Source organism: Strix aluco, chromosome 6, assembly GCF_031877795.1.
Source record: "Strix aluco isolate bStrAlu1 chromosome 6, bStrAlu1.hap1, whole genome shotgun sequence".
Classification (NCBI taxonomy): Eukaryota; Metazoa; Chordata; class Aves; order Strigiformes; family Strigidae; genus Strix; species Strix aluco.
In genome coordinates this window covers 26037723-26064403 of record NC_133936.1, presented here as the reverse complement: position 1 = coordinate 26064403, position 26681 = coordinate 26037723, and the positions used below count along the sequence as shown (strand labels likewise).

Genomic DNA, 26681 nt, shown 5'->3' with positions numbered 1-26681 from the left:
GCCTCCGCGGGCTCCCGCGGCCGCTGAGTGGCTGGACGGCGGCGGGGCGGAGCGCGGGGGCGGCCGCTGGACCGGCCCGACCCGGGCCGCCTCCGTCCCCAAACCGCGCCGGAGCGAGCGGGCAGGCGGTGCTGGGCCAGCCGCCACCGCGGCCCACCGCGGCGTACCGGCCTCCCCGTACCCCCCCGGCGCCACGCGATGGAGATCGAGCTGCCCCCCGCCGCCCAGGTGAGAGCGCGGCCCGCGGGCGCAGGAGGGGGCGGCGGCGGCGGCACCGGCACCCCCCGCCACCCCCCGCGGGGCCCGGCCCGGCCCGGGCGGGTGTCCGCGCGAGGGGCGGGGCGGGCGGTCACGAGGCCGGCGGAGCACGTGGCGCCGCCCCGCCCCTGCGAACGCGCTGAGTCACGGTGCGGGCGGGGCGGGGGGGCGATGTCTGCGGGGACGCCCCCCCCGCCCCGCTCTGCCGGGGGGGGGCCGGGTCTGGTCTCTTCCTGCTCGCGCCGGTCGCGGAAAGGTCAGTCAGGGCCGCCGGGAGCCGCCTCTGCGGCAGCTGCCGGCCGCGTGCTGCCTCGGGCGGGGGCAGGCGCCCGGAGCGGCCGGGGAGGGGAGAGGCCCGGGAGCGGCCCCTGAGGGAGCGGCGGGGGAGGCGCCCGCTGCCGCCGGAGGGGCTGCCCGCGCCGGGCGCAGCCTCGCACCGCTGCCCCCGGCGTGCCCGGCGCCCCTCGCTCCTTACTCGGGTGAGTGACCGCAGGTTTCCTTCTGCTGTAGCGCGGCTGCCCGTGGCAGGGGCCCCGCCGCCGCCCCGTCCCCGCTATCGTGCGGCCCGCGCCGGCCGGCGGCAGCTGTTGCACAATCATGCACCTCCCTGGGGCGGCTCTGGGCTGGGCTCAGCCTCACACGCGGCCGGCGGAGCCTTTGCCGGGACGGCGCTGGCCTCGGCCCGGGCCGCTGCTGAGGGGCGGTGAGGCGGCTGCGCCCCGGCTCCTCCGCCTGCTGGAAACGTCTCCCGAGGGGCCCGAGGCAGAGCGCTTCTCCGGGGCTTTCACCCAGGAGGAGATGGAGGCTCGGTGGTTTCCTGCAAGACGCAGCTCTTGGAGGCTTAGGGGTATTTGGGTGTCTCTGTGCTTTGTATTCTTGTGCTACGAACCCTCTTTAAAAGCTTGGGCAAGTTCCGTGCTCTTGTGCTGCAAGCTGGTTGCACAAGAGCAGGGTGAATAACTGAAAACATAATCGAACTCCGCTTTAAGTTTATATAAGCATTACATGTTTGTCTTGGGCTTTTAAATGGCAAACATACCCTTATCAACTAAGTATGTGGTTTAAAGAAGTAATACTTGAAGCTTAATCTGGAGCTGTTTTAATTCTTTTAACGCTAACAAATTTAAGACCTGAGAGTTTTGAGGCTCTTTCACTGTATGTCACTACAATATATGCTATGCAATAGAGTTTCTTTTAACATTGTCCATTTTTTAGGGTATTTAAGTGGGTACTTCCTATAGGTAACATCACTTTAGCAGTGTTGAATATACCTTTTCATGTTCATTGAATGCTGTTGCTTTTCTGGCTTAGGCCACTCATAGCTCTGCCTGGCCCATCTGTTTTTCTAGCCCTGCGTAGTATGGCCACGACCTCCACCTTGCCTCATCAGTTTCTTGGAAAATACTGTGACAAAAATCAGGCACTTGGCCTATGCTACATAAACACCCTGTGAATTTTCTTTTTGCCTGTAGTGTCCAGCTGTGGCATTTTTGCTCTCATTTCTCAGAGTATCTTGACAGACTGATTCCTGCGTACCTGCTTTTGTACCACCTTGCCTAATGCACCGCAACTTCTCTACCAGCAAACCTAGCTTTTATTACTTGTTTGCCTGCTTCGTCAAACCCTTTCTACCAAGCCACCTGTTGCAGTTTTCCTGAGCTCAACAGCTGCTGGTTTCTCCTCTTGCAGGCCTAGCCTGAAAAGGCATTGCATTTTTTAGATAGTAAATGATTACCATCTTTGTTGTATAGTTTTAAGTGTGTTTATGAAATAGAAAATCCAAATACCCTTTCCCATAAAATGTTGACTCAAAAGGAGAGGCGGGGAACAGTCTTCATTTAGCCCCCTCAGATTTTGCAAGCGAGCGGATGGGTGTGCAAATACAGCACAAACTCTTAGTCTTTTATGTGCCTGGTAGCAATTGTCATAGCAGTAAAGGTGAATGTGAAGGACTGGGATTGATCTCACTCCTTAACCAGAACATAAAATTGCGCCTTTCTGCTACACACTTCTGTTGGAGTTAGAAGTGCTATTGCCTGCAATATTCTTGAAAAAAGTATTCCTTTCTTGTACCTCTCTCTGTATGCAGAGGTGAAATGGGATGTTGCCTATTACACACAACACAGACATCAAGACATCTAAAACAGAATGCAATGGAACAAGTGTCAAGATGTTTCAAATCATACTTGTGAAAGTATGATATTCTCGTAGTAACTATTCTCCTCTTCAATAAATTTGAAGTTATTGAAATAGTTGTTTGTAACCTTGTAAAACAGCTCAACAAAGCCATCAGTTATTAAATTTTGAGCCTCACAACAAGGAGAGAGCAACAAGAATTCACTGTCCAACACAAAGGATGAAGCTGTGGGTTGCACTTAGGTTGAAGTAAGACCAGCTGTAAGAACTGGCAAAACCAAGAAGGCAAGTAACTGAGTGCCTGGGTAAGTGTGTCTGTTAGGGTTTTTCTACTCAGAGAACTGCCCTGAAGAGTCTCCAGCTCAGTTAGTGTGATCTCTTCAGTTGAAAGGGCTTTAATGAGGAATTACACATACTTTTTTTATGACATGCTGCATTACATTGTCAAGTGAATGGGTTTATGTTTTATTCCCTAATGGCCTATTGTTTCCACATGAGGTGTATTCTGCAGGCAAAGACAAACAAGTGCACTGCTCGGGCCTGGCAACAAGTCCTTGGTTTTTGGGTTGGTTTTTTGGTTTGTTTTCTTTCTTGGCAATGAGGTTTAACCCTGTTGAATAGGAATATTTGATCCAACTATCTGTAGAAATATCTATGTATGTAGATAAACTCCGATATAAGAAAATATCCACATTTCTGAATATAAAGCCATCTACTAAAATTATGGACAAGTTTGGAGGAAGTAGATAAGAGTATCGCAAGCTCTAATCTTAAGTAAACATGTATTTATTTTCACCCTCTCAGTTCTGTGCTGTGCTCACCTTGATATCAGTCTGCACTGATAGAGCTTTCTTTCCATCAAAACTCACAAAAGAGTATCTTTCAGATAAGCTGGTGGTAGATGTAATGCAATGTAATGTAGTATGTTTGGCTGAAATGAATGTAGACTAATAGGAGCTGACTGTATCAATCTCTTCAGGAGAACAGCTAATTGGATATTATTGTAGTAAATATCCATCATATAAATGCTGTTCCATAGTTTGTCTTTAAAATGTGCTAAGAATTTACAATTGTATTGGAAATCGATGGAAGTGCAAGAAGTTAACTGCCTCTGAAAATCTGACTTGAAGAAGTTTGTGGTTAGCACTCAAAGTTGGAGAAGAGTTTGGCTTTGAAAGTTTGTTGGGAAATGTTTGAAAGAGACCAAACTGGAACAAAAAGAACATTCAGTGTAAGCAGAGGGCAGCTGGATGATGTCGTGTGCTGTAAAGAACTTGAGACATTTTTATAGCACTCTGTGGGTGGTTAGGAAGGTTTGTGTACACTTCCTACTGAGGTTCATGGGCAAGGGTAAGTTTTGGCTCTGTCCCTTTTTCTTTTTTTTTAATTGAAAAAATAAAGATAGTATAATTCTTATCCTGAATAAGAATTCAGCAGATTATGTATAAACCTGAAGGACAAGGATATTGTAAAAAATGTGTCAGATTACTGTATCTATTGTTGCACCTGAATACCCTTTTGATTTCTTTTGGTTTCTTTTTCTCAAGTTCTATATCTTAAATTTGCTAAGCAGAAAAATACCTGTTTGATAGGTGTTGCTACTTTTGTGATCCTGACTGAAGTGAATGTAGCAATAGCATGTTGAACATACTTATTTCATTAAAGAAATCTTAGATATGTTTGTGACATGATGTTGAAGAACACTAGAGGTGGAAGGAGCCAAGTGAAGTATTTGTTCATTTACGTTCTCGGTAAAATCAATTCATACTATTCTTTACTATAATTTTTCCTATATGGTTGTAAAATTTTGTTATATTTGGTCCTTCAGTAGAATCGACAAACCCCAAAACAGCAAGAGCCGTCAGAGTTTGTAATTGAAAATTATTGGAATTCATTAGACTTTTAAAGGAGGCTTTTAGAAGAGTCAATTGCAGGCTCACAAAAGGATGAGCCTAGGGGAGAAGGAGCAAATACAGAAAGTACAGGTGATGACAGTAAATGATGCCATGTGTGCTCATGCCTGTAACACTGGATGTGTGCTTCATTGGAAAGAAGAAAATTGTCTGATTTTTTTAATCTAGAACACTACTTCTTTCCTTTTTCTCTTTGAAATTATAAAGATAAGCTTTAAAATTACTAAACCATTCACTAAAACTAGGCCAATTTGTGAAAGCATGATGTATTTGCAATGATTGTGTTGGCTGAGGCTAGTGCAGTACAAGTCTGGGCAGTAACCTGTTGGCATGAATTAAATATTAATCCCCTGCTGCTGTGCTTGAGGTGCAGCCAGCAAAAAGTCCTCCAAAATCTCCAGGTTAATCACCTAGTTAAAGTTTGTTTTGGCCTCCATCTCATTCCAACCCTAAGTAACCTATTATTTTAATATAGCACATTCCTAGAGAACTTGAAAGGGTTTGAAGTCTGTTCAGTCTTCTGATACAGTGTATTACACCAAAGTTGGACTTTGTGCCACAGAATACAGCTTTAGGTGAAGGGAAAAGAATACAATGCATTGGCCAGATTAGTTCTTTTTCGGTAATAATCTAGTTTAGCTGGATTTGGAAACACTTCATCTGCTACCTGTGCAAGTCTTTCCAGATAGACCAACGGAAAGTCAGGTAGGAGGAGCTGGAAGTCATGGCTTTGAATATCCAAAGATGACTGATACACAGCGAACTGAAATCCTGCTCAGGATTGCCCAACAGTAATACTTTTATAGCATATTTCTTTTATTAAGGTAAACAATTAAACCAGCCAGTAAGAAATGAAGCCAGAAATGCTATCTGTGGTGTATAAAACTGCTTTAAACCATGGAAGGCTTATCTGAAACAGGTAACGGCAAATACATTTCAAGTAAAGATAGGCATTGTGTACTTTTATCTTTCCTACCCAGTAACTGCTTTCCGTACAGGAAAAGCAAAGCTAGTGACAGTCACGTATTAATTGGCAGTAGCAAGAAGTTAACTGATCATATAACACTTAGTTTTTTCTAAAGCATAAGAACAGTATTACCTTTCTGAGAAGCACAGTACTGAAGAAGCACAGGGGACAGCTCTGACTCAGGATTACTTTCAGTGATTTTTAGACATATATTTCCTAACTTTTCTTTACCACCTTTTAAAATAAGTAAATTTTAAAAAATACATTCCCCAGAAGAATATCTTGTTTTAATATTAGTTTAGTTTTACATTGACATGCATAGTCCAACAGTGTCTATTTCAGACAGAAGCAAAGTCTCTCAGAACCATACATTTAAATATTAATTTGGCACCATACATTTAAATCAGATACTAATTTGGATAACCAAGTGGTCTGTAACAACATCAAGTAAGGGTAAAAATGTTTAATTACTTGACTGCTTTCGTGAAGAGGATTTGTCTTGACGTTATGAAGCATCTTCTGTTTTCTGTCTTTAGCCATTTTGAGTTCTTGGTGAAATATTTGCTCAGTATTCTTCAACTGACACATTCATTTTCAAATGTTATGTGTTGATATACATGGCCTTTGTATTTGGCTCTTAATTTCTACTTGAATATTCACTTTAAAAGAATTAAATGTTTTGATATGTTGATCATGGAGATGTTGGAAAGCTAATAAGAGTTAATAATAGTGTTCACTCAAAGTTAATGTTGCTTCACCAGCAGAGTATAACTGCTGCTCAGTGGTATATTAATAATCCCTAGCACAAGTACTAATTGACAAGGCTGTAGTAGAATGGGTATAGCTTAGAAATAATTTACGTGGATGCAATTTATATACTACAGATCTAGTTTAAGTTTTTCATTATGTCAGTTTAGATTTCTGATTTTGGCCTGATAAGCTGCAGTTTGTATACTGGGAAGAAGGAATATAAAATAGTGTTTATTTTTAGCTAAGTTATTTTGGAGGTGCTGTAAATGACTATTAATGTTTCCTAACTTTACAATTAAACCATTTCAAGAAGTATGTCTTTGTTGTTGATGCTGTTGCAGTACTGAGGGAGCTGAGACCACCCAAACTTGTACTTGTCTTGCACTGTCTTAAGGCTTTTAGTCCAATTTCTGCAGTATTATTATGAGCAATACAATTTAAAAAAAAAAGAGAAGGGAAAGGAAAAGAAAGTTCCTTTAAGTTTGTTGGTGCAGCAACAAGTTATGTAAGACCAGTTTGAAACCATCTCTTTCAAACCTTTTAAGGAAGTATCTTTTGCATGACTATGAAACATAAAGATATCAACTTTTCCCTCTTTGCCCCCACCTGTCTCACAGTTTCAAAGTTTTATTGCTGTTTGCTATGTTAGTTTTACATGCTGTCTCTTGTAAGTACAAAAAAATCCACTCCTGGAGACTGCTTGCAAAACAAAGTTTGCATACTTGAGAAATTGACTCAGAAGGAGCTTGGTTGATAGCCTGCCTTTCAGAGGTTTGTTTTATGATTAAGGGTGTGCTTATTTGCTGTGTTTGAAATTAATGCCCACTAAATGTTGAAGCAGTGACAGCTGAGTTATGTGAAAAGCTGCTGTGACTTTGATTTGCTTACTGCTCAGATCATCACCACCATTTCGCCATAAAGGGCTAAGACAGAAAGATCCTGGGGGGTTTTGTTTGAACCCTTGTGGTAAAATTAGTACCTCCCTACTTACTGCTATAATTAGAGTGGAGCAATTCCTGTGCTGCTGGGGCTGTTGGAAGATCCCCATTCAGAATTCCCAGGCAGCGCGCGGTCGATGTGGCTCTGCCACTCTGAATGCTGCCTGCTCCCATGTAAGATGACCAGTCTTTCTGTCTGCTCTGCAGCTGACATTTGTGTTTTGTGCCGCCTGGACACTCGGTCATTTCTTTCCACCTTCAGGAACAGTTTGCTTGAGTTATGTGCTGTTGGGTAAGAAGGCTGAAATTTGTCCTAAACCAGGGTATTTCCAGTTAGATTGCGTGCAGTTATGTGACCGGATGACATGTTCTGCAATCAGCTGGGTAATAAAATGATGGGCAAAAGAGAGTGGCAGGTGTGGGCGGGCGGCGCTGAAGGTTGGTGCAGCTCAGCTCAGATGGGTAACAGTTTTTCAGAAGCTTCATATCTGGAAGGAGAACGTGGAGACTTTAGCAACAGAGGTCATCCGAGATGTGTCAGTGGGAGTATTCCACCCCAGCTTGTTACACTAACGCTTGTCTTCACTGGTATTGCAGCAGTAGTGACTGATACGTATGCACTGGTGCAGATAATACAGTCGTTAAGGTTCCTTGGAACAAGTGTACCGTAGACCCTGGTGCAACCTTCTGTGAATTATTTGACATGAGATGTACAGACATATTTTCTGGTTTATAACACTGAATTATATTTTTTCTACTGTAGATGGGTCTTGAGCAGATCTGTGCCAGCTGAGGAATTTCTGGGAGATTGTCCCATGGGTATTTGTAAAATAAATCAAACCAACCTGAGTAAACTTTTGAAACAAGTAGGATTTAAGATACCTAAGGATGAAAATGGAAGTACTTCAGTAATAAAAATGGTACTATTAAAATAGCATAATATGAAAAAACAGAACTTATATTTGAAACTAAGTCATAACTTCTGACAGCTGGTCTCCCAAATTATTTAAGTTGAATTCCTTGGCTGTGGAAATGCACATGATGTTTAGGTGCTTCATAGCTGAGTATGCCGTAACAGAGAGAATTACAGCACAGTGACTTCTGATACTGTGCTTTCTAAATATTTTAGTTCAATCACTAAAACCAAATATCAGGTCAATTCTTCAACTAGTATAAATTGTTGTGACTCACTGGAATGGTGTAGTTCTGTGGAATGTTTTCCAGCTTGATTTGTGATCCTTTATCATCTGCCACTTCAGGAATCTAGTCTGCACCTACCACTCTTGGGAATCATTGCTCAGCTGATAACCAGTGTGAACATCTCTAGACATCTCTCATCTTTTGAAGTTTGTCTTTGCTGGCAAAATGAAGAATGGAAGCCACTTAAATAATGAAACTGTTAATGGAGTGCTTTAAATTATTCTGAAAAACTGTGTTACTAAGGTCAGAGCGATAGAATTATTTTAAATTCAAAATGAAGCTTGGGATGAGGGTTTTTGATAAATTGTGTGTATATGTGACAGAGATGATGAACAAGGTCTTATAAAATGCAAGTAGTAATGACAATTAACAGTTCATAGCTGACTCTGAGTAGTGATTTACCCTAACAAGATCTCTATCTCTCATTGTGTAGATTAACTGTGCTGTAGAGAAATTTTAGAATCTTGCCATTTTTACTGATAACTTGCTATAATCTGATTTCCCCCCCACACCCCAGTATCTACTGAGGCATAAGGAAGTAAAGTGCTTTGGTCAAAGGCAGAAAGCTGTTGTAAGATCCAAACCTGACATTTTCTTGCCTTCTGTATTGTCTTACTTTACAAGTGATCATTTTAACCTTTTTGCTCAACAAATCGATTCTAATTACATCTGGAAAGCAATCAAATCTTCTGTAATGTCTTCTACTAGAAAAATCATCTGTATATGCTGATTTTAAACAGTCTGCAAAATATACTGTAATATACTTGCAAACTGGATAGTGTGCCCCCCCCGTATTGTTTTGTTAACCATATTAACAGGCCTGGAGTATGCTGCTTATTGATGGAAGAGGTATATTGACATGTTCATTATTTGTGGCAAACAGTCTTGTTTTGGCCATTGTAGGTGCTGGTAGAGTGTGTGAAGGGACACAGGTCAGGCAGGGATTGGCCTCTGCCTTGATTTCTCAGGTACATCTGTCCATTTAATCAGAAGGCTGAAAGAGGCATCGCTGTGGTAATCAGCTGTACAGGCTGTGAGCCTCCAGTGTACTCCAAAGGGACAGACATGGAAGCTCCAAGGAAAGTGGTGCGTGGTGGAGGCTCTTGATTTGGATAGAAGAACACAACTCCTGATGGTTGAGTTCTGGGGGGTTGTTGCTCTTTTGAGGATATCGAGAATTACTGCTTTTATATAATGGGGTAAGAGGTATAAAACCATTTACCTACTCTGGTTCATGCCTTGGAAGATGAATTGGCTCCTTTTGCTTTTACAACTTATAAACTGAATACTACACAGGACTTTAAAAAGTGAGGGCTGGATTGCACCACACAGAAACAAAGCTTTAGTTTTGTACACAGTGTTGTTTGGTTCCTCAGTGGGTTTACCTTTTTTTAAGTAAAAGCTGTCATTGTGTACAAAAACAATAAAATGGCATGTGGATGCCTGACATGTTGGTGCTTCTTGAGCTTTCTGGTTTGGTTGTTTAACTTTGCAGGACCTTCAAGTGGAAGAGCTTCATGAAACCCTTGTGGGGGTTGATGGCTTTTAGAGGATTGCTTTTTGCTGAGAAATATGTGAATTACAAGTGCTTAAGAAAATGAGTAAAATCTATCCTTGCCTCATTCTATGGAAAAACAACTCTCATCATATATCTTGGTGTGGCTGGAGAAAGGGGAAAAGCTATATATACTCCTTTCATGCAAATTAAATAACGATTTCTATGATGTTTCATGTAAATTTAGGGAGAGCATTTTTGGTCATCAGTGCACAGTTGAATGGTATTGTTATTTACTGAAGCTTTTCTGTAGTATGCCACTAATGAGTGTCAAATAAACCATTTAACCATGAACTGCTTGTTTGGGAAGACAGTGTTACTGCAGCAGAAATTTGCCACACTGGGCCTTCCTTCCTCAAATCTGTTACAATCTTGTACTGTCCAGTGGTGAGCAGTTGAATAACAGTATATTTTTGGCCTTTTTTCTGTTGTTTTTTTCTCTTTCCCCTTGTAGAAACTAAATAACCTTTCCAAGTATATTTGAACACTCAAAAAAAAAAAAATTTTGACCCTACTCATTTATTCAACACTCTGCACTGACACTGAATTCTCAGCATTATCTATATAAATTATGTATGTGAAAAGTGCACGTTAATTGCAAGACTCTGATCCACAAAGGTATTTAGCACCTGTGCCCCCCAGACTGCAGTGGGAGGTAGGCACCTACATATGCTGCCATATGTGTGCCGATGTATACAGAACATGTCACAGCTGGAGCAAGCTCTACTCTCTGCAATGTAACTGTATTCTTAAGCTGGCAGTACAGTTAGTGAACCTCACTGCTTTCTAACCCACACAGATATTCCTGTTGCTTGCAATTGTTGTCTGCCCCATGAACAATAGCAACAAAGTTAGTTGCTTGCGAGGTCAGTGAAGTGAAACTTGGTGAAACATGCTTCTTGTGATACTAGAGCACGTTGTTTCCACATCCAGGCTGTAGTGCAGCTGTAATGCCCCATCTGGTGCTTGTCCCCATAATTTGCCCAGCCATCAGCAAAATGACAGCTAAAAATGGGGGCTTTACAGGAAGATCCCAGTGCAGTGACAATGTATAGTACAAGGAAGATTTTAAATAATCCCCGAGAATATTTTGACTCACAAACACACTGTTTTCCTGTCTGGTTTGAAACATGCTTTTCCAAAAAGCATGTAATCCAGATGAAATCAAAATAGTGGCTAATAGGTTATAACCCAAGGTTGATACAACCTAGTAAGTGTGTTATTTGCAGTTCTCTTAGGTTCTTTTCTCTGTTTCTACATCCATCTTTTCTTGTTTCCTGATTTGTTTCATTGGACATAAGAGCGTGCTATAATTTGATTGGATCATGTTTCCCAGATGACTGAGCCATTATTATAAACAAATCCTCTTGTAGATAAACTAATGAGTAGCCTGTGGCAATGTCCGCACACAGCACATGCCTGGCTGGGTACAGCAGGATAGCTTGAAGATAATCATTTAACAGGTAATTGTTTTCCAAGTACTGTAGGTTCAATATATAAAATGAATTGGGACACAAACGCTTTTGTATTCCTATGGTTAAAAGATAGAACATCTGAAAATACTGCTGATATTTTCTGTATTATTTGTTTATGTGTAGGGTGAGTATTTGTTTTGTTGTATTAAGGACAAAATTCAATAAATGCCATGTTTTTTTATGATACAGTTTTGACTTGGGAAGAAAAAAAGAAAACCAAACACAAATAAAGCCATTAAGATCAGCTTTTTCTGAAATGAGGTAGACGTATTCAAATAGCCATCTCAGACAGACCTTTCAAAATGGAGTTACGTGGCACAGTGCATGGTGATTAGACAACAGCTAGAAAGTCAGCCACAACAGAATCACTCAGTTTACCTGCTGGGGCAACACAGCAGAGTTTTGTTGATATATTAAGCATGTAAAAACAAATAGCCTAACCCACTCTTTTATAAAACAAGCCTATGTTTTTGCCAGCCTTCCAATTTCATCATGCAACTTGTGTAATAGATTGTAACTTAAATACTTATTAACTTTGTGTGCTTATTGACTTAATCATTTTGTAATGCTGCTGATGCAAAATACAGTAAAGAAGTAGCAAGTAATGGCTCTGTTAAGCTGAAAGAGGGATTCAAAATTTGAGTAGAAGGGACCACAACACTTTTATACCAGCCAAATATACTGTGGAAAAGTGAAATTTAGACTTAACACAATATAATTAAGACCTAAAAGGGAAGAATGGAACCCATCTAACTGAAGCAGCAAAGCTATGAAAACATGTAAGATTCATTGCTTTAGATACTGATGTTCCAGAAAGCACTCTGGGATGTCAAGAGATTTAGGACTAAGTTTAAAGAAGTGGGATGACACCCATGACCATTTTTGGCTTTTGCTTAGCAGCCAGGGTAGTGCTTGTAAATATGAGCATAGTTAAATTTATTCACGTTGATTGTCATTGGCTCACAACATTCGACCTCACTGTGTTTTCCTTTAGGCTAAGGCAGAAATAGGGGAATTTGGAGCAGATAAAATGTATGACAGATTTGGCCATGAATACTAGAGAATGACTTCTGAAAAATGAGATGTTGTACAAAGAAAGCAAGTACCAGTGTCAGATTTAAGACTCTGCTTTATGTAAGCCATGCAGATGAGATGGGTTTTAGCTTTTTTTTTCCCCTGATTTTTTTTTTTTTAAGATGTTGAGGCAGGATCAGTCTTGGGACAATTCGGCCCCTGGAAATGGCATGCTCTATATTACTCTTATTTTAAAGCTACCTTCTAAAATACATATTGATTAAACAATTTAGAAAAACACAGGTACTTCTGGAGTGCCTGAGAGAGAGCACCAAACAATCTTCTGCAAAAAGATCTGCAGCACTGAGCAAGAATTCCCTGATCTGTTGTACCAGAAATGGTCACCTCAAGGCAGACAGAATGTATGGTGGGAAAAGGATATATGTACGTATTCCTGACTCCAGAGATTAATGAGCCAGAGAGGAGAACGTTGCCCCTGCTGCTGTGCCCCAGGCTGGAAGGGACTGCTGTGAGGCTCTTGCACACATTCAGTATTTTAAGGATTGGCATGGAGGTGAGGATTGATTGATTTTGCAGAAAAATAGAAAACTATCGTCAAAGTGAAGAAGTAAACTGCTCTTTGCGTCTCTCCTTTTCCTTCTCTTTGCTGTCTTTCTGATGGGGGTGTTTTTCTTTACCTGCTGTGGTCTTGCTGTTAGCATTAGGATTTTGCAGCTTTTAAAGTTGGAATGAAGTTAGTACATTAATGACTATAAACAGCCTACAATGGCTGTTCTTTATTGCAGTTACATTCTTGCTCATTTTGTATTATTCAGCCTTAAAGAAACCTGTCTTTTCACTATTACTGGAGAATATATGAAGTATCTGTTTTCCCTGGCAGTTTGGAAAGCTTGCTTGCAGTAGGATGTATCATATGGGAAAGCCATCATGTTGGGAGCTGTATGGATCTTAGTTCTAGCCTTTGTCGATACCATTCCTGGAAGATGACGTTTCAGGTGAAATACATAAATCATCCACCTCTCAAGGGAGCTATTTCTGGAGTGAGGGCTGGGAGAGTAGGTGGGTAGTGTCCCGAATTGCACTTGTAGGGGAATTTTGTCCTCCCAGCCAGCCAGAGTCTCTCCCTGTCTTTGTCAGAATAATGCCCAGACCAAGCTTGCAGTGAAACTTTCTTAAGAATGCTGAACAATCCAGCCAAGGAGTCTTTCAACTAATCTAATTTATAAGAGTAGATCCTGACAATTTGGCATTTATCAGGAGAGCCTGCTGGAATACAGTGGGAGGTATGGTCTGAAATACGACATGTATGTTAGGAGAAAACAGAGGCTAAACACTTTTAGCTAATGAAATACCAAGACTTCGTCTGTTCCTGGCCTCGCAAAGCATTCCAGTTTTATTTCTTCAGTAAGAAAATTAAATCTGCCTACAAACACTTGGATTTCAGGGACTAAGCTTATCTCATATGACTCTGTTGGGGCAGAATAATGTCCCAAGACACATGGTCAGCATTTTTCAACAGGCTTATTTATATAGACACGGAGTCAAAATTCTCTTACAACATTAGTTCTTTAAAGCTGTGGCTTTCCAACCCTTTTAGAGTTCTTTTTCAGGTAAGTTAGCCTGTCAGGGCTTAAAAAGAGTTTGCTGACCAGGATACCAGGCATCCAAAGACTCTTTAGGGCCAGGAAGAGCAAAAGGGCATCAAGAAGCAGAAGCAGCCTGGTTTAGTGTCAAGACGTACTGGTTTAGCGTCAGTCTAGTCACACCAGCAGTAAGTGGCACAGGTATGAAAGAAAAAAAGACACCCCCTCACCCACCCAAGCATGCTGTTTCCTCCTAGATTGCCTGGAATGACGCGGTGAAGAATGTGGGACAGCAGGCGGCAGCTCCTCAGGACAGTCAGGGATTTGACCTTGTGTATTCACAAATCACAGGTTGCTGTCACGTGGCTTTGTTTGACAGCTGTCTGTTCTGTCACATTTCCAAATCCTAAATCCAGACATCTAAAATTGCTATTGTACCCTTCTGCCCTGCAGCGTAAATAGCTTCTGCCATTCCTTTTCCCCATTCTTCACATAAGGGCTGCTGCTTGTTCAAGTTTTTCATGGCCTCACTGTCCTTTCCACATTCTGGAGTTAACCTTTGTTCTTCGACTTCCAGTTGTAAGGGATTGAAAATTGTGGGTCAAAACTCAGTTGTTTTTAAAAAGAGTTATGGTGTTGGGCTAACTTTATCTGCTTTCTGTGATTTCTTTGAAGCATGAGGCTTATGTGTCTAGGATTTTTTCTGGTAATTATGACTTGTAATTAAATAAGTAACCTACCTTGAAAAAGATTTAGAAAATAAACCACTAGTTATGGTGATTTCTGAGATCATCTGAAAACATCAAATGGTTTATAAATCTTTCTTAAAACCTACTTGAACAAAATCAGGTCCCTTGGAGGACAATGAGGGGAAGACATTCAGCTGTTGCTTCCACAGCCTGTGCTTTTCTTAAGTGGTAAGATGCTTCCAGCTCCTTCTCTTGCACTGGCGCTATTACTTGATCCTCTCCCTTTCATTCTTGCCTTGGAGTATCTCAGGTCCATGATCCTTACTTCCCACACACTTTTTTAATAAAGCAAAAATTTAAGATGCTTTTTTTCATGCCTTTCACTTTCTGAAAAACACACAGGAATTGAGGGATACTTTGCCATGTCTCTGAGTAAGCTATAGGAGTGTTTTCCTGCTGCTTGTGGGGTCCTGGTCTGAGCTCCCTGCTGGATGCAATAGCCATTGATTCTGTTGCTCTTGCCTTTATTCATGCTGGCATGTGAAATCTTCTCTCTTCTTGGAGTTAGGTACTAATGGATCATGGGAAAGAAAAATCCTTGTCTGGTGAGAGATTCTGCTAGCATTATCCTAATTTATGTTGCAAAAGACATGACTTTAAGAAGTCAATGCGCAAAACCCATGATGTGCTCTGTATTAAGGAGATAGCTAATAATGGGTTGAAAGCACTGTCTGAAATAACAGGTTGTTTCTCTGCTGACACTTTGGCCACTGGATGTTTCCATTTTACCAGTGCTACCTGAAAATGGCTTATATTTCAAACAAAAATAAAACCAGCCAGATAAACCAAACAGGGATGAAATGAAAGATTAGCATTTTGTTTAAAGCATAAAAGTCAGTCTATGAAAACAACATGAAAACAGGGTCTCTTTCCTTTGTTTACCCTACTACAAATACGTTTGCTTAGGAGCAATAAGAGTTAATTGTCAAACTTTACAATGTAGTCAGAGATTTTCTCATAAAATGTATAACAGACTCTGCCCAGATGGCAAATGCTGATATGTAAATCTAAAACATGAAAATTTCCATTGGGGGCCAGATGGTGGCTTAATGTGAATTGTTTAACATTTATGTTTATCTTATTAAAAGTGCCTTTATATGTCCAAAGTAAGCTATCAATGTGGTTGGAAGAGCATATCACTAAATGAACAAAAAAATCTAACCATGGGTACAAGGCACCTCCTGCTTACATGGATCATGGGAAAGCAAAGCATGTCCTCTGTTGAGAGAAGTTCTTTCTTGATAAAATTGTGAAAATACTATAAACAAAATCAAATCACTGTTTGTCTGCTTGGAAAAAATATTAAAACCGTATTACTTTTCCAGAAGTTAGAAATGTTGGACAATGGTAATACAGACACAAAATACCATAATGTATTTCCCCTCAAAATAGGTGTTGGTGTTCAGTGGGCAAGAGCTGAGCAGTAGCGGTGGGGGAAGCGTGGCGGCTGCGGTCCTGCCGGGCGTGGGTCCTTCCTCCTGCAGCAGAGGCCTGGCTCTGCCTGCGCTGCCTCTGGACTCTGCCAAAACCATCCTTTCCTCTGATGCAATTCAAGAAATTGCACAACGGAGGAAAGAACAAACGGGTGCTTGTGGACGCCGTCACATGAGGGACCGCTGGCGCCTTTACAGTAAATCACATCTGATGTTAAGGGAAGTGGTTAGTGTGGCTCCAAAGGGCAGCGACGAGCCCTGGGTCACATGAATCTTTCACAGGACTCTCAGTGAATATGCTCCAGTTCGAATGTGAATCTGGGCTTGCTCGTCCCTCCAAATGAATCTTTCTGTGGCCGGCACATGGTGTTGAGGCATCTAAAAATCAGAGGGTAGCTGTTGTACAGGCGAGAAGTAAAACACTTTTTAATAGTTCTAGTTAAACACTCCAGGCATCAAATACACAGTTATTTTTGTGATGCTTTCACAGCGGAAGGGGAAAACTGCTTCAGTGATAAACCTAGAATAGAGTGCCTGCCTGTGTCTGTGGATACCTCTGTGTATGTGTGTGATAGTGTTCAACAAGGCAGAGAAGTAATTTAAAGAGGAAGGCTGTGGGGAGGCTGAAGGAACAAAATTGCAAAATATTTGCTTTAGACTGCAATTTTAATTTTTTTTTTTTTTTTTTTAGTTCCTTGCCATCACCTTGTGCTGGGAGTTGTGATTCACTCCTTAGTGAATCACTGGTCAATGTTGACTCCATTAACTTTGACCTGAGGCTTTGGACTAATGCCCAGAATTTTTTTTTTTTCTTGAAAAGGGCAGCATTACTAAAAACATTGGCTGAAATTATAGATAAGTGTTAAATGGCAGGTTAATATTTAAATCAGTGTGCTGTTTGATGGTATTACATATTAGCATATTGAACAGAAGAACACTTCTTCCATGCACATGAAGAGTTATTACTCGAATTGTTATTTGAAGTTAAGGCTAATATTGCTGTATTTATATAGAACTTTTCAAATTGAAAATAGGAGGGCTCTTTTCCAATTATGGTGATAAAATAAACAAACCACCCTTTTGGTTTCAAGTGCCACAAACACAACACTAAATAAAATTAAAAAGGGTGCTCCCAACAAGCATCTCTCTCCAGGGTAGAGCACAGCACTGTTTAGCAAAGCTCAGCCCTTTGCCAGGTGCCTTGAAATAAATATGGTCCCTTGAAGAATGGTAACAGGAGCCAATTAAGTGCTGTAATATTTCTCAGACAACAGCCCAAGATCCTGAAAACCATGCTAGCATATTCATTCAAAAAATAATCTTGCCTGCTGAATTGATTGCTGCACACACGCAGAGGTGGTAGTATACAGCCACAGCATTTTTTTGGTCCAGTTGCTGGCTTCCCACAAATGATGCAGCACTGAAAGCTACTTATTTTGATAACGAATATAGCCAGTAGTATGGCTGAAAGATTTAATAGCTGTGCCTTAAGTTTTTGCACTAAGACTATGTGGTTTTTCTTCTTAAGGAAAACATGTTATGCCTTCTGTACCTCTTTTTTTGATCACTTTTGTTTTTCATGGTGTAAATTGAAGCTGAGCACCAGTTCTGCTATTTTTTGTGCTGTAGTCTGTTGCAACTTGGGGAGGAAACCAGCTCTGTTACTTCACAGCGTGCATTATACACACACAAAAAGTCTTTTGAGTCACATTTTTAATGGTGCCTTGTAAATGAATAATTCAGAAATGAGCCCTAAAACCCAGATCCTGCAGTTTTATCCAGAACATATTGCAAATGCTCTGAGACTAGGAAACAGTTTTGAATCTGCTGCAGAAGGAGACTGTGAGCAGCTGGTAAACTACTGGCCCTTAATGAAGCTATACCATATTGCAATATCTCCAATTACTGCAGAACTTAATTAGTTCGTTTTACCCTGCCAATCTGGAGAGACCAAACATAGTCTTGGGCAGCCACTGTGATTATTTTAGCTTCTTCATTGCTGGCCATTAAAGCTGAGTTTGGTCTCTCCCAGCAAGGTGTATTAAATATGTCGTAGATTTGGGAATGCCTGCATTGTGTTACACACAGATATTTTATGTAACTGCCCGATTTTAGAGAAAAGTAATTTTTTTAGTAACTGGTAGAAGTAGTTCATGCCATGTGTAAATATGAGTGCTAATGGTATAGAATTTTTAACAAAGAAATGAGAACACTGAATTGGTTTGTTCAAAAGTGGACCTGCCCTAAAGCTTTTTGCCGTAACTGGTATACAGAATTGATTGTTCTGAATGGCAGCAGGAATTGGCGTTCAGGTTACTCTGCTTCTCTATTTGAAAATAGTCTTTAGAGGTAAGGGAATGTTTAATAATGGCAAAAAAATGTATCTTGGGTGTAGAAGTGGTAACTGAAGCAGTAAAGTTCTGTTTAAATGAAATGTAGTATTCCATATATTATTTGTAGTATGCTAGCCTGATGAGAATGCCCAACACTGAACATTATTTTTGTGTGCTGCCGCTAAAAGGTAATTTTAAGAATAATGAAACATGCCATGAAATCAAGACTCCAAGGCACCAGCTAGAAATTGTTGGCATTTACCCATCTGACAAATGTGGCTACCAAGTATTAAAATTCTGTATCAGCAGACATCCAAATTGATCATTTTTTGAGTGTTAGGTTTCATTTACAGGAGGAAACCTAACAGACTTCAGCCCTTAAAAATATTGAATATTTGAACAATAAAAACCCAAAACAATCCACTAACCCCCTCCCCCCCAAAAAAACCCTCATGCAATAAATTAAAAGAAACTGTAGCCAAATCAAATAATATTAACCAGTTGGTTTTCCCTAAATAGCAGTTTAGTTTATCTTCTGAAACACTACAGGTGCAAGGGGTAGCTCATTTCTAAGAAATTTAGGTCGTTGTTAGCTGTCTGATAATGATTGACTCTGTGATGAGCCAGAGGCCAACTGATTAATAGTATTTGAGACCTGTTGACCCCTAGTTTATACTCAGCTGCTCCAAACCAACTGCACTTAGAACATAAACTTAGACTCAGTTTTGAATTACAATTTTTTAGTAGTAGTCTTGATAATTGTGTTTAGTGCTACAGTGATGTTATATCACTTGGTGACTTTGAAACCAGGTTATCCTGTGACTCTGAAGCCCTGTTCTGCTGATCTTTAAGATTAATACTTAGTATCAGGATGGAACATAAATATTTTAAAATACATTTTGTAGTATGGCTATTATAGTTACTTCAGACAGCCCCCGTCATTTTTTTAGTCAGCTTTTACAGTTTTATAAGACCATCTGAAAAAAATTTACATGGGCAAACTTTTCAATTTCTGTTCTTTTCTCCTAAAAATGACTTTCTTAATGTGGTATAATTAATTCTATAGCTTCATGTTTTCTGTGAGCTAACTTAGGCAAAAAGAATATATTTATCCTCTGACTAGTTTGTGTATTACCTTACCAATTGTAATAAATTGCTTAGTTTCTATGAGCCTCTGTGCCGGTCACAGCAACCAAGCCATCAGTTCACACACTTCAGAAGGGTCATATAGAGCCATATTTTATTTAGATAACTTTGCAGGATTAAGAGAATAAGCCTCAGTTACATGACTCTGTTTAATACAGAAATTACAAGCTTTGCTATTGTTCTAAACCAGTTTTGCTGGGGAGGACGCTTGCTTAAAAAAAGCATTTCTATTGCAGGACATGAACTTGATTGACATCCTTTGGAGGCAAGATATAGACCTTGGGGCAAGGCGTGAAGTTTTTGATTTTAGTCAACGACAGAAGGAGTATGAACTCGAGAAACAGAAGAAACTTGAAAAGGAAAGACAAGAGCAGCTCCAAAAAGAGCAGGAGAAGGCCTTGCTGGCTCAGCTGGAGCTAGACGAAGAGACAGGTGAATTTGTTCCTGTTCAGCCAGCTCAGCGCATTCAGTCAGAAAATACTGAGCCACCAATTGTTTTTTCACAGGTAAACTCTAATATGTGTTTGTGAGTGTGTTTAAACCTTTTTCCATTCACAGGAAGACATAATGTTAGTGGTTACCTAAAATGAATTTGCATTTGTTGCTGTAATGGAAGATTCTTCAGTTATTCAAAGATGCAGTAACATTTTTTTCATAACTTTCCTATTTAGACCACACAGACTTCAAAACCAGAAGCAGAGGCCTTGTCCTTTGATGACTGCATGCAGCTCTTGGCAGAAGCATTCCCATTTATAGACGACGATGAGGTAAAAATGCTCAATACAGCGGTTTCATGGGTGGTCTTCTAGGGGATCAGTCTCATGTTTTCTCTTACTAGTATTTGTCTTCAGCATAATATTAATTTGTGATATGATTTGAGTTTTGTCCTCAAGCTGACTCCCAGCTGGAATAAAGCAGTATAGTAGGCTTAAACTAGGGCTGTGTCTGGAGGGAGTGGAGTGGTACTCTTGTGTTCCTTCTGCTTACTGAATCCTGCAGCCAGGATTCAGTGTATAATGCCAGCTGATGGCAGCCCTTGCACTTACTGCAAATAACAGTAGTGGACTTTGTCAGTTTGTTACAGTGAACTTAGTGCAGATCTCTGGAGTTAGTGTGTTTGAGTTGCTTTATTTCTGTGTGCTGACCTAGACTATTTGATGTGTAACGATAAGCCCTTCACCACCCAGTTTCTAGATTAATTTTTTTCCCTATTTTTTCCTTAATATGATAGCACCTTGCATGAGAGTATTTTTATATTATCCCATTGTTTACAAAAAATGCTTTTGTTAAGAAATATCTGTTTGTTCTGCAGAAATGGTATAATGCCAAAAACCAGATTTTGCTTTGGAAAATTAAAAGTTGTTTTTCTGAGTGGGTTTTTTTATGTGTGGCGGTTTTCTGTTATTGTTGTGTTGGTTTGGTTTTTAAAATTTTTTTTTTTAAACACTTCAGGCTTCTTCAGCTGCATTTCAGTCACTGGTTCCTGCTCAGATCAATAGCAACCCAGTCTTCATTTCTGCTGATCAGACTCAGCCACCTGAATCGCCTGTCCTAGTTCCACTTACTGATGCAGAGAATATGCAGAACATAGAGCAAGTTTGGGAAGAATTATTGTCGCTTCCAGAGTTACAGGTAAAGGTTTAGTATAAGTACCTGAAAAAAATAGCATGATATTTTGGAAGAGTGTGGCATTTCGGAGAATGCAATACAATAGCATACTAACAGATGGTGATTGTAACTATCATCTTGGATCCTACACCTGTAGGATGTCTATAACTCAATAGAAGCTTTAATTTTTAAAAAATAATATATTGAAAAACGTAGGATGAATGAAATTAGTTGTTTATCAGAAGGCCTTAATAAATCACAATCTATCTTCCCAATCGGAACTTCCTCATGATTAGCAAATCATCGTTTGCCTCTGTATGGAACTTGTTACAGCATAGAATCATAGAATCGTTCAGGTTGGAAAAGACCCTTTGGATCATCGAGTCCAACCATCAGCCCTACTCTACAAAGTTTCCAACCATGATCATGGTTGAAATTTCAGCTGCTTAAAAATGGACACTTCTTGATTATGAATGTACAAGAGGAATTGTTTCCACAAGCTTTCTTGTAAATGTTGGGGTTTTTTTGGAAGTGTCTGATTATGCAAATCATTTATGGTTACTTTTACGTTCAACTTCTATCTAAGGAAAAGGTTTTGTAAAGATGGTTAATAGAACATATATATGGTACATAGAAGAGTCAGGTACAGTTATAACTACTGTTTATGTATGTTCAGTAAGAACTAATTATGTAACGTACATGAACTGAATATTTCAAAGGAACAAAAAAATCACATAGCTGTATTTCTAAATTGTGCATTACAGAGGAGGTCTAGGGCTGCTTTTCCTCCTATCCTTATGTTTCTATTTATATTTTCCTTAGACTATAAAATTGAGTATATTTATTTTCAAATATATTACTGTAGAATATCACCGTGCTTCAGCATGATGCTGCTCTACTTTATGCTGTTAACACTAGAGATGAATGCTTGGTGGAATGCCTGTAGATCTGAAAATTAACAAAAAGCCATGTTTGCAGTAACTGCGTTTTTCCTGCTACTCTACATTTTCCCTTCATTTTTTATATTTTAGAAAGTTTTCCTAGCTTCCTAACCTTTACTGCTGTGGTAGGTTTAAAAGCCCCACATAAGTAACAAGGGCAATTGGCTGTGAAAAGGCAGCAGTGATGCTGAAAATACATTAAGGAACCAAACCAAAATTACCTATTGCAGTAATTCTGACTAGTAATTGAATAATTTTCTCAAAGAAGTGAGATAATTAAATTGAGGGGTATCACCTTTTATGAATTATATTTGAAGGAAAAAAAAAAAAGAGCTCTCACATTCAAAACCTTAGCTTAAGCCTTGAATGATCTCTGGTTAAAGAATCAGTGTGTGGTCCCTTCTTGAGAGAAACAGAATCATTTTGGTAATTGCCTAATTCTTTGGGGACAGCAGGCACACTTATTTCAGCTTCAGTTAAGAAACTGCCACCCCGTTGGAAAGAACATTGGTCTTGTAGCCAATGAAAGCCCATCAGTGTAACGGTCTTCGACAGTCACGCTGGTGTTAGCCAGATTAAATAAAAGTATGTGGGGTGAGTTTATGTTTGCAAGGCTTCATGTTAGTACTCTTTTTACTTCACTGAGAATTACTTTTCTCTGCACTGAACAGCTGCTTCATTCAGTAAATCCTAAAAGAATCTTGTTTTTTGAGGAAATCTATTACATAACATGAGTGCTGGAAGTAATTGTGTGCTAGTAATGCTCATTGAGTCTTATTCAGTAATTCTGCATTTTCTGTACTCATGCCATTCCTAGCAGTGGTGCTTGTGAAAAGTTCAGACCTGGCAGCTCCAGGATCCCCACTAGCAATTTACCAGAACAGGAGGGCTCTGTGCAGCTTCCATGTAGCATTGGAGAGGGTCTCTTCAGCATCTTGCTATGAGTTTAAGAGGCTCTGCTCTCTTAATCTGAACAGCTTTGTCCAGAACAAGTTGCTTCATACCCTTGCTTAGGTATCTAGTCTTCTTCCTAGATTGTCTCTCCATAGTGTGTTGTAGTCATCTAGGTTACAGCAATGTTGTAATACCCATTTTATGTCCACGTTGATTGCTAAAACAGTTGATGTTTGTGCATTATAGAAAAAGGTTTTATCAGTTGGAGATGTGTTGCTCAAATTCTTTCTTGCATTTCCCATGTAGTGTCTTAACATTGAAAATGATAACCTGGCTGAGGTAAGCACGATCGCAAGCCCTGAAACCAAGGCAACAGAGATGCCCAACAGCTATAATTACTGCAGCTCATTACCCATCACGAGAAAAGATAACTGTGGTCCAGATTTCCTGGATAGTATTGAGGGCCCCTTTTCCAGCATTTTGCCACCAGAAGACACTAGTCAGCTGAGTGTGAACTCTTTAAATGACATGTCCCCTTCAAACTCTGATTTCTGTGAGGATTTCTACGCCACCTTTATCGATACAAAGGCGAATGGTGACACAGCAACGACACACGCTATCAGTCAATCACTCGCAGAAATTCTAAGTGAACCTATCGATCTTTCCGATTTCTCACTGTGTAAAGCTTTTAATGGCAACCACTCAGGAACCGTACCAGAGTGTAGTGATTCTGACTCTGGTATTTCATTGAATGCAAGTTCTAGTGTAGCATCGCCTGAACACTCTGTTGAATCATCTGCCTATGGAGATAAGACTTCTGGTTGTAGCGATTCTGAAATGGAAGACATGGACAGTGCTCCTGGCAGCGTGCCGCAGAGCAATGCTACCATGCACTCTTTGCAGTTCCAGGATCAAGTGTTTTCCTCCGTGGGGCCAAGCACTCAAACGCCTAGTTTGCAGTGTACAAACACACCAAAGGAAGAACCCCCTGCCAGTCCAGGCCACCCCAAAGCTCCGTTCACAAAAGATAAACCTTCAAGCCGCCTTGAAGCTCATCTCACAAGAGATGAGCAAAGAGCAAAAGCTCTGCAGATCCCTTTTCCTGTTGAAAAAATCATCAATCTCCCCGTTGATGACTTCAATGAAATGATGTCTAAGGAGCAGTTCAGTGAAGCCCAGCTTGCACTTATTCGAGATATACGCAGGAGAGGCAAGAACAAAGTGGCTGCTCAAAATTGCCGTAAAAGAAAACTGGAAAATATAGTGGAACTGGAGCAAGACTTGAGTAACCTAAAAGATGAGAAAGAGAAATTGCTTAAGGAAAAAGGAGAGCATGACAAAAGCCTTCGTCAAATGAAAAAGCAACTAACCACCTTATACCTTGAGGTCTTCAGCATGCTACGTGATGAAGATGGAAAGTCTTACTCTCCTAGTGATTATTCACTGCACCAAACTAGAGATGGCAATGTCTTTCTTGTTCCTAGAAGCAAGAAGTCAGAGACTAAACTTTGAAGGGCAGCACAGCTGGCTACTGTTCTCAGAGTTATTATTTTTGTATCATTATCCTGATAGTTTTTACTGTGAGGTGGAATGCAGAATTAGGTAATGTTTTTCAGGTAATTCTATGCAATGATAATTTTAAAGTTAATAATTAGTTTATGGAAGATTTAAGTTTAAAACTAATAGTGTAATGCAGATGGATATATGCAAAATTTGTAATCTCACTTTTATAACAGACATTTCCATCTTATAGCACCACTTTGACTAGTTTCCATATAGATGTAAATATTTAAAGATACCATATTTATATACTGTTCCTATCTCTTGTTATATTCATAGATTTATTTGATATATATAAAAAAATGATTTTAGCCTTCTAAATATAATTTCTTGCAAGACAAACAGTATGGCTTCTGATACTTTTTTATAATTATGCAATAGAGTTTGTTTCCCATTTTTCTTACACATTTATACTTGCTTTATATTTAATATTAATTTAGTATAAAAGTTGATACTTAGTGTTTGATTTTGATTTATCAGTTCATTAATTTTTTTTTTAACTCTACTTCATACACCTTTATTACCCTAAAGGGAAATCCTTAGTAGTTTTCCAAGGCTAAGTCTTCATGTAACAAATATGCTTAATAACCAGAGATGTATCACTCAGCATTGTCAGCATTACTACTGCTTGTTCAGCATAATTTTTAGTTTGCCATTTGGAAGGGTTGTGTAACACAAAGTTAAGTTTCAAGTCTGTGCTAAATTTACATAACTTTTGTTTTGCTCTTTGAACGCTACTTAAATTCATGATGAGATCTTTCCCTTCAAAGGCATTTAAAATCTGTTAATTAAGACACTGTCAGCATTATGCATTTTTCCAGCTAAAAATTCTGTACACTTTAGAGTAATTGTTCTAGAAATACACTGTGCATCTCTGACTCCAATTAGTGAGCATCATTTGTCACTGCTGTTACTTCGGAGCTTATGGAAAAAGGCACACCAACTGCCAACCAACTGTACTGTTTGGAACCTGCGCTCAATTAATTGAAAAGCATTGTGGAGTTTAAATTACAATTTATAAGAGAATAAAAATTGGGCAAACAAATAGCATTGGTTTTTTTACTCTTCACATGGACTCATTGTACTTGATCACATTTTGTAATTTGAAATACATGTTGATCTGATGAACATTAAAAACTGTATCATCTTCCTTCATCTTCCCTATGAAACTTCTAAAAGACATGTTTAATATGAAATATTTTTCTGCTACTGATACTCTATGTAATTTTAGGAATAGTGTCTATTACAATATTATGCATAATTTCATTTAGTATAATAAACACCAAGTTGTTTTGCAAGACCTTATGGTACATTCTTTTAAAATAAAGAATTGGAGATACTGAAAAAGGGTAGAGTAGGACCTGCAAAGATTGTTTAATAATATTGTAGGAAAAAGGGTTTAAAGAGGGACATCAGAGTAGGAAACCAGCCTTCCATTAGCTCATTATTCACAAAGTTGGAGTAACACTGAATGAAATGATACAGTGGTTAGTGAATTCTGTCTTGAGATTTTTATTTCCTAAACTTTAAAACTGTGCTGGAGTTGCATACCCATCAGAAAGCATCTCCTCTCATGGCTGGCCATGAAAGCCAAAGCAATGATTTTAGATTATCATAACCCCAATTCCATACTATATTGCTTTTTATGGACCTTCTGAGTATGCTCAAAAAAACCCAAAGGTACAAAGAGGAAGTACAGAAAGCTGTAGTTCTGATGAATATTATTCTGTCAGGATGCTGTGGAAGGTCTCCTGGTTTTGGCTGCTCTGTGCTGTTTGCTGCTTCCATACAACTCTCCAGTGACTCCATTGATTACATTGGTACATTTTGTTTTTCCCTATATGCACAGAATTTCAGAAGCTGTTGTCCAGCTAGTCACAGTAGTATCAAATGTAACTCTTTGCAAACAGCTTTTATTACCCCGAATTATTTTTTATTTCCAATCTTTGTCACCTCATCAGTCATATTCCAGTTAACTCATTTACTGATTCTGAATAGCAGAGGCCCCTCTAGTACCTGGTACAAACACACACGCTCTCTCTCTCTCCACTTCATCCGCAGTGCAGCCTTAGCTAACCCAAGAGGAGCAGCAGTAGGAAAGCAGAGCAGTAACAGCAGCTTCACCAAGAAGGTGGTAGTTTTGCTCCAGGGCAGTGTAATGCCAGGAACCATGATCCTGTTAACTATATCCTCTTTCAGAGGCAGGT

At 39.9% G+C, this 26681-nt stretch overlaps 1 protein-coding gene across 3 annotated transcripts; it reads left to right on the top strand.

The window, feature by feature from the left end:
- NFE2L2 (NFE2 like bZIP transcription factor 2) lies at positions 1 to 25774 on the top strand. 3 transcript variants are annotated; one of them, XM_074829195.1, is made up of 5 exons: positions 1 to 228; positions 19708 to 19977; positions 20143 to 20238; positions 20924 to 21103; positions 23221 to 25774. In XM_074829195.1, exons 1-5 carry the CDS (start codon positions 199 to 201, stop codon positions 24424 to 24426), a joined length of 1782 nt encoding a protein of 593 aa, XP_074685296.1. In that variant the 5' UTR covers positions 1 to 198; the 3' UTR covers positions 24427 to 25774. The 3 variants fall into 3 exon arrangements, with proteins under 3 accessions (XP_074685296.1, XP_074685298.1, XP_074685297.1); XM_074829197.1 differs by lacking the exon at positions 1 to 228 and adding an exon at positions 536 to 737; XM_074829196.1 differs by lacking the exon at positions 1 to 228 and adding an exon at positions 958 to 1105.
- The last annotated feature ends 907 nt before the right edge of the window (positions 25775 to 26681 follow it).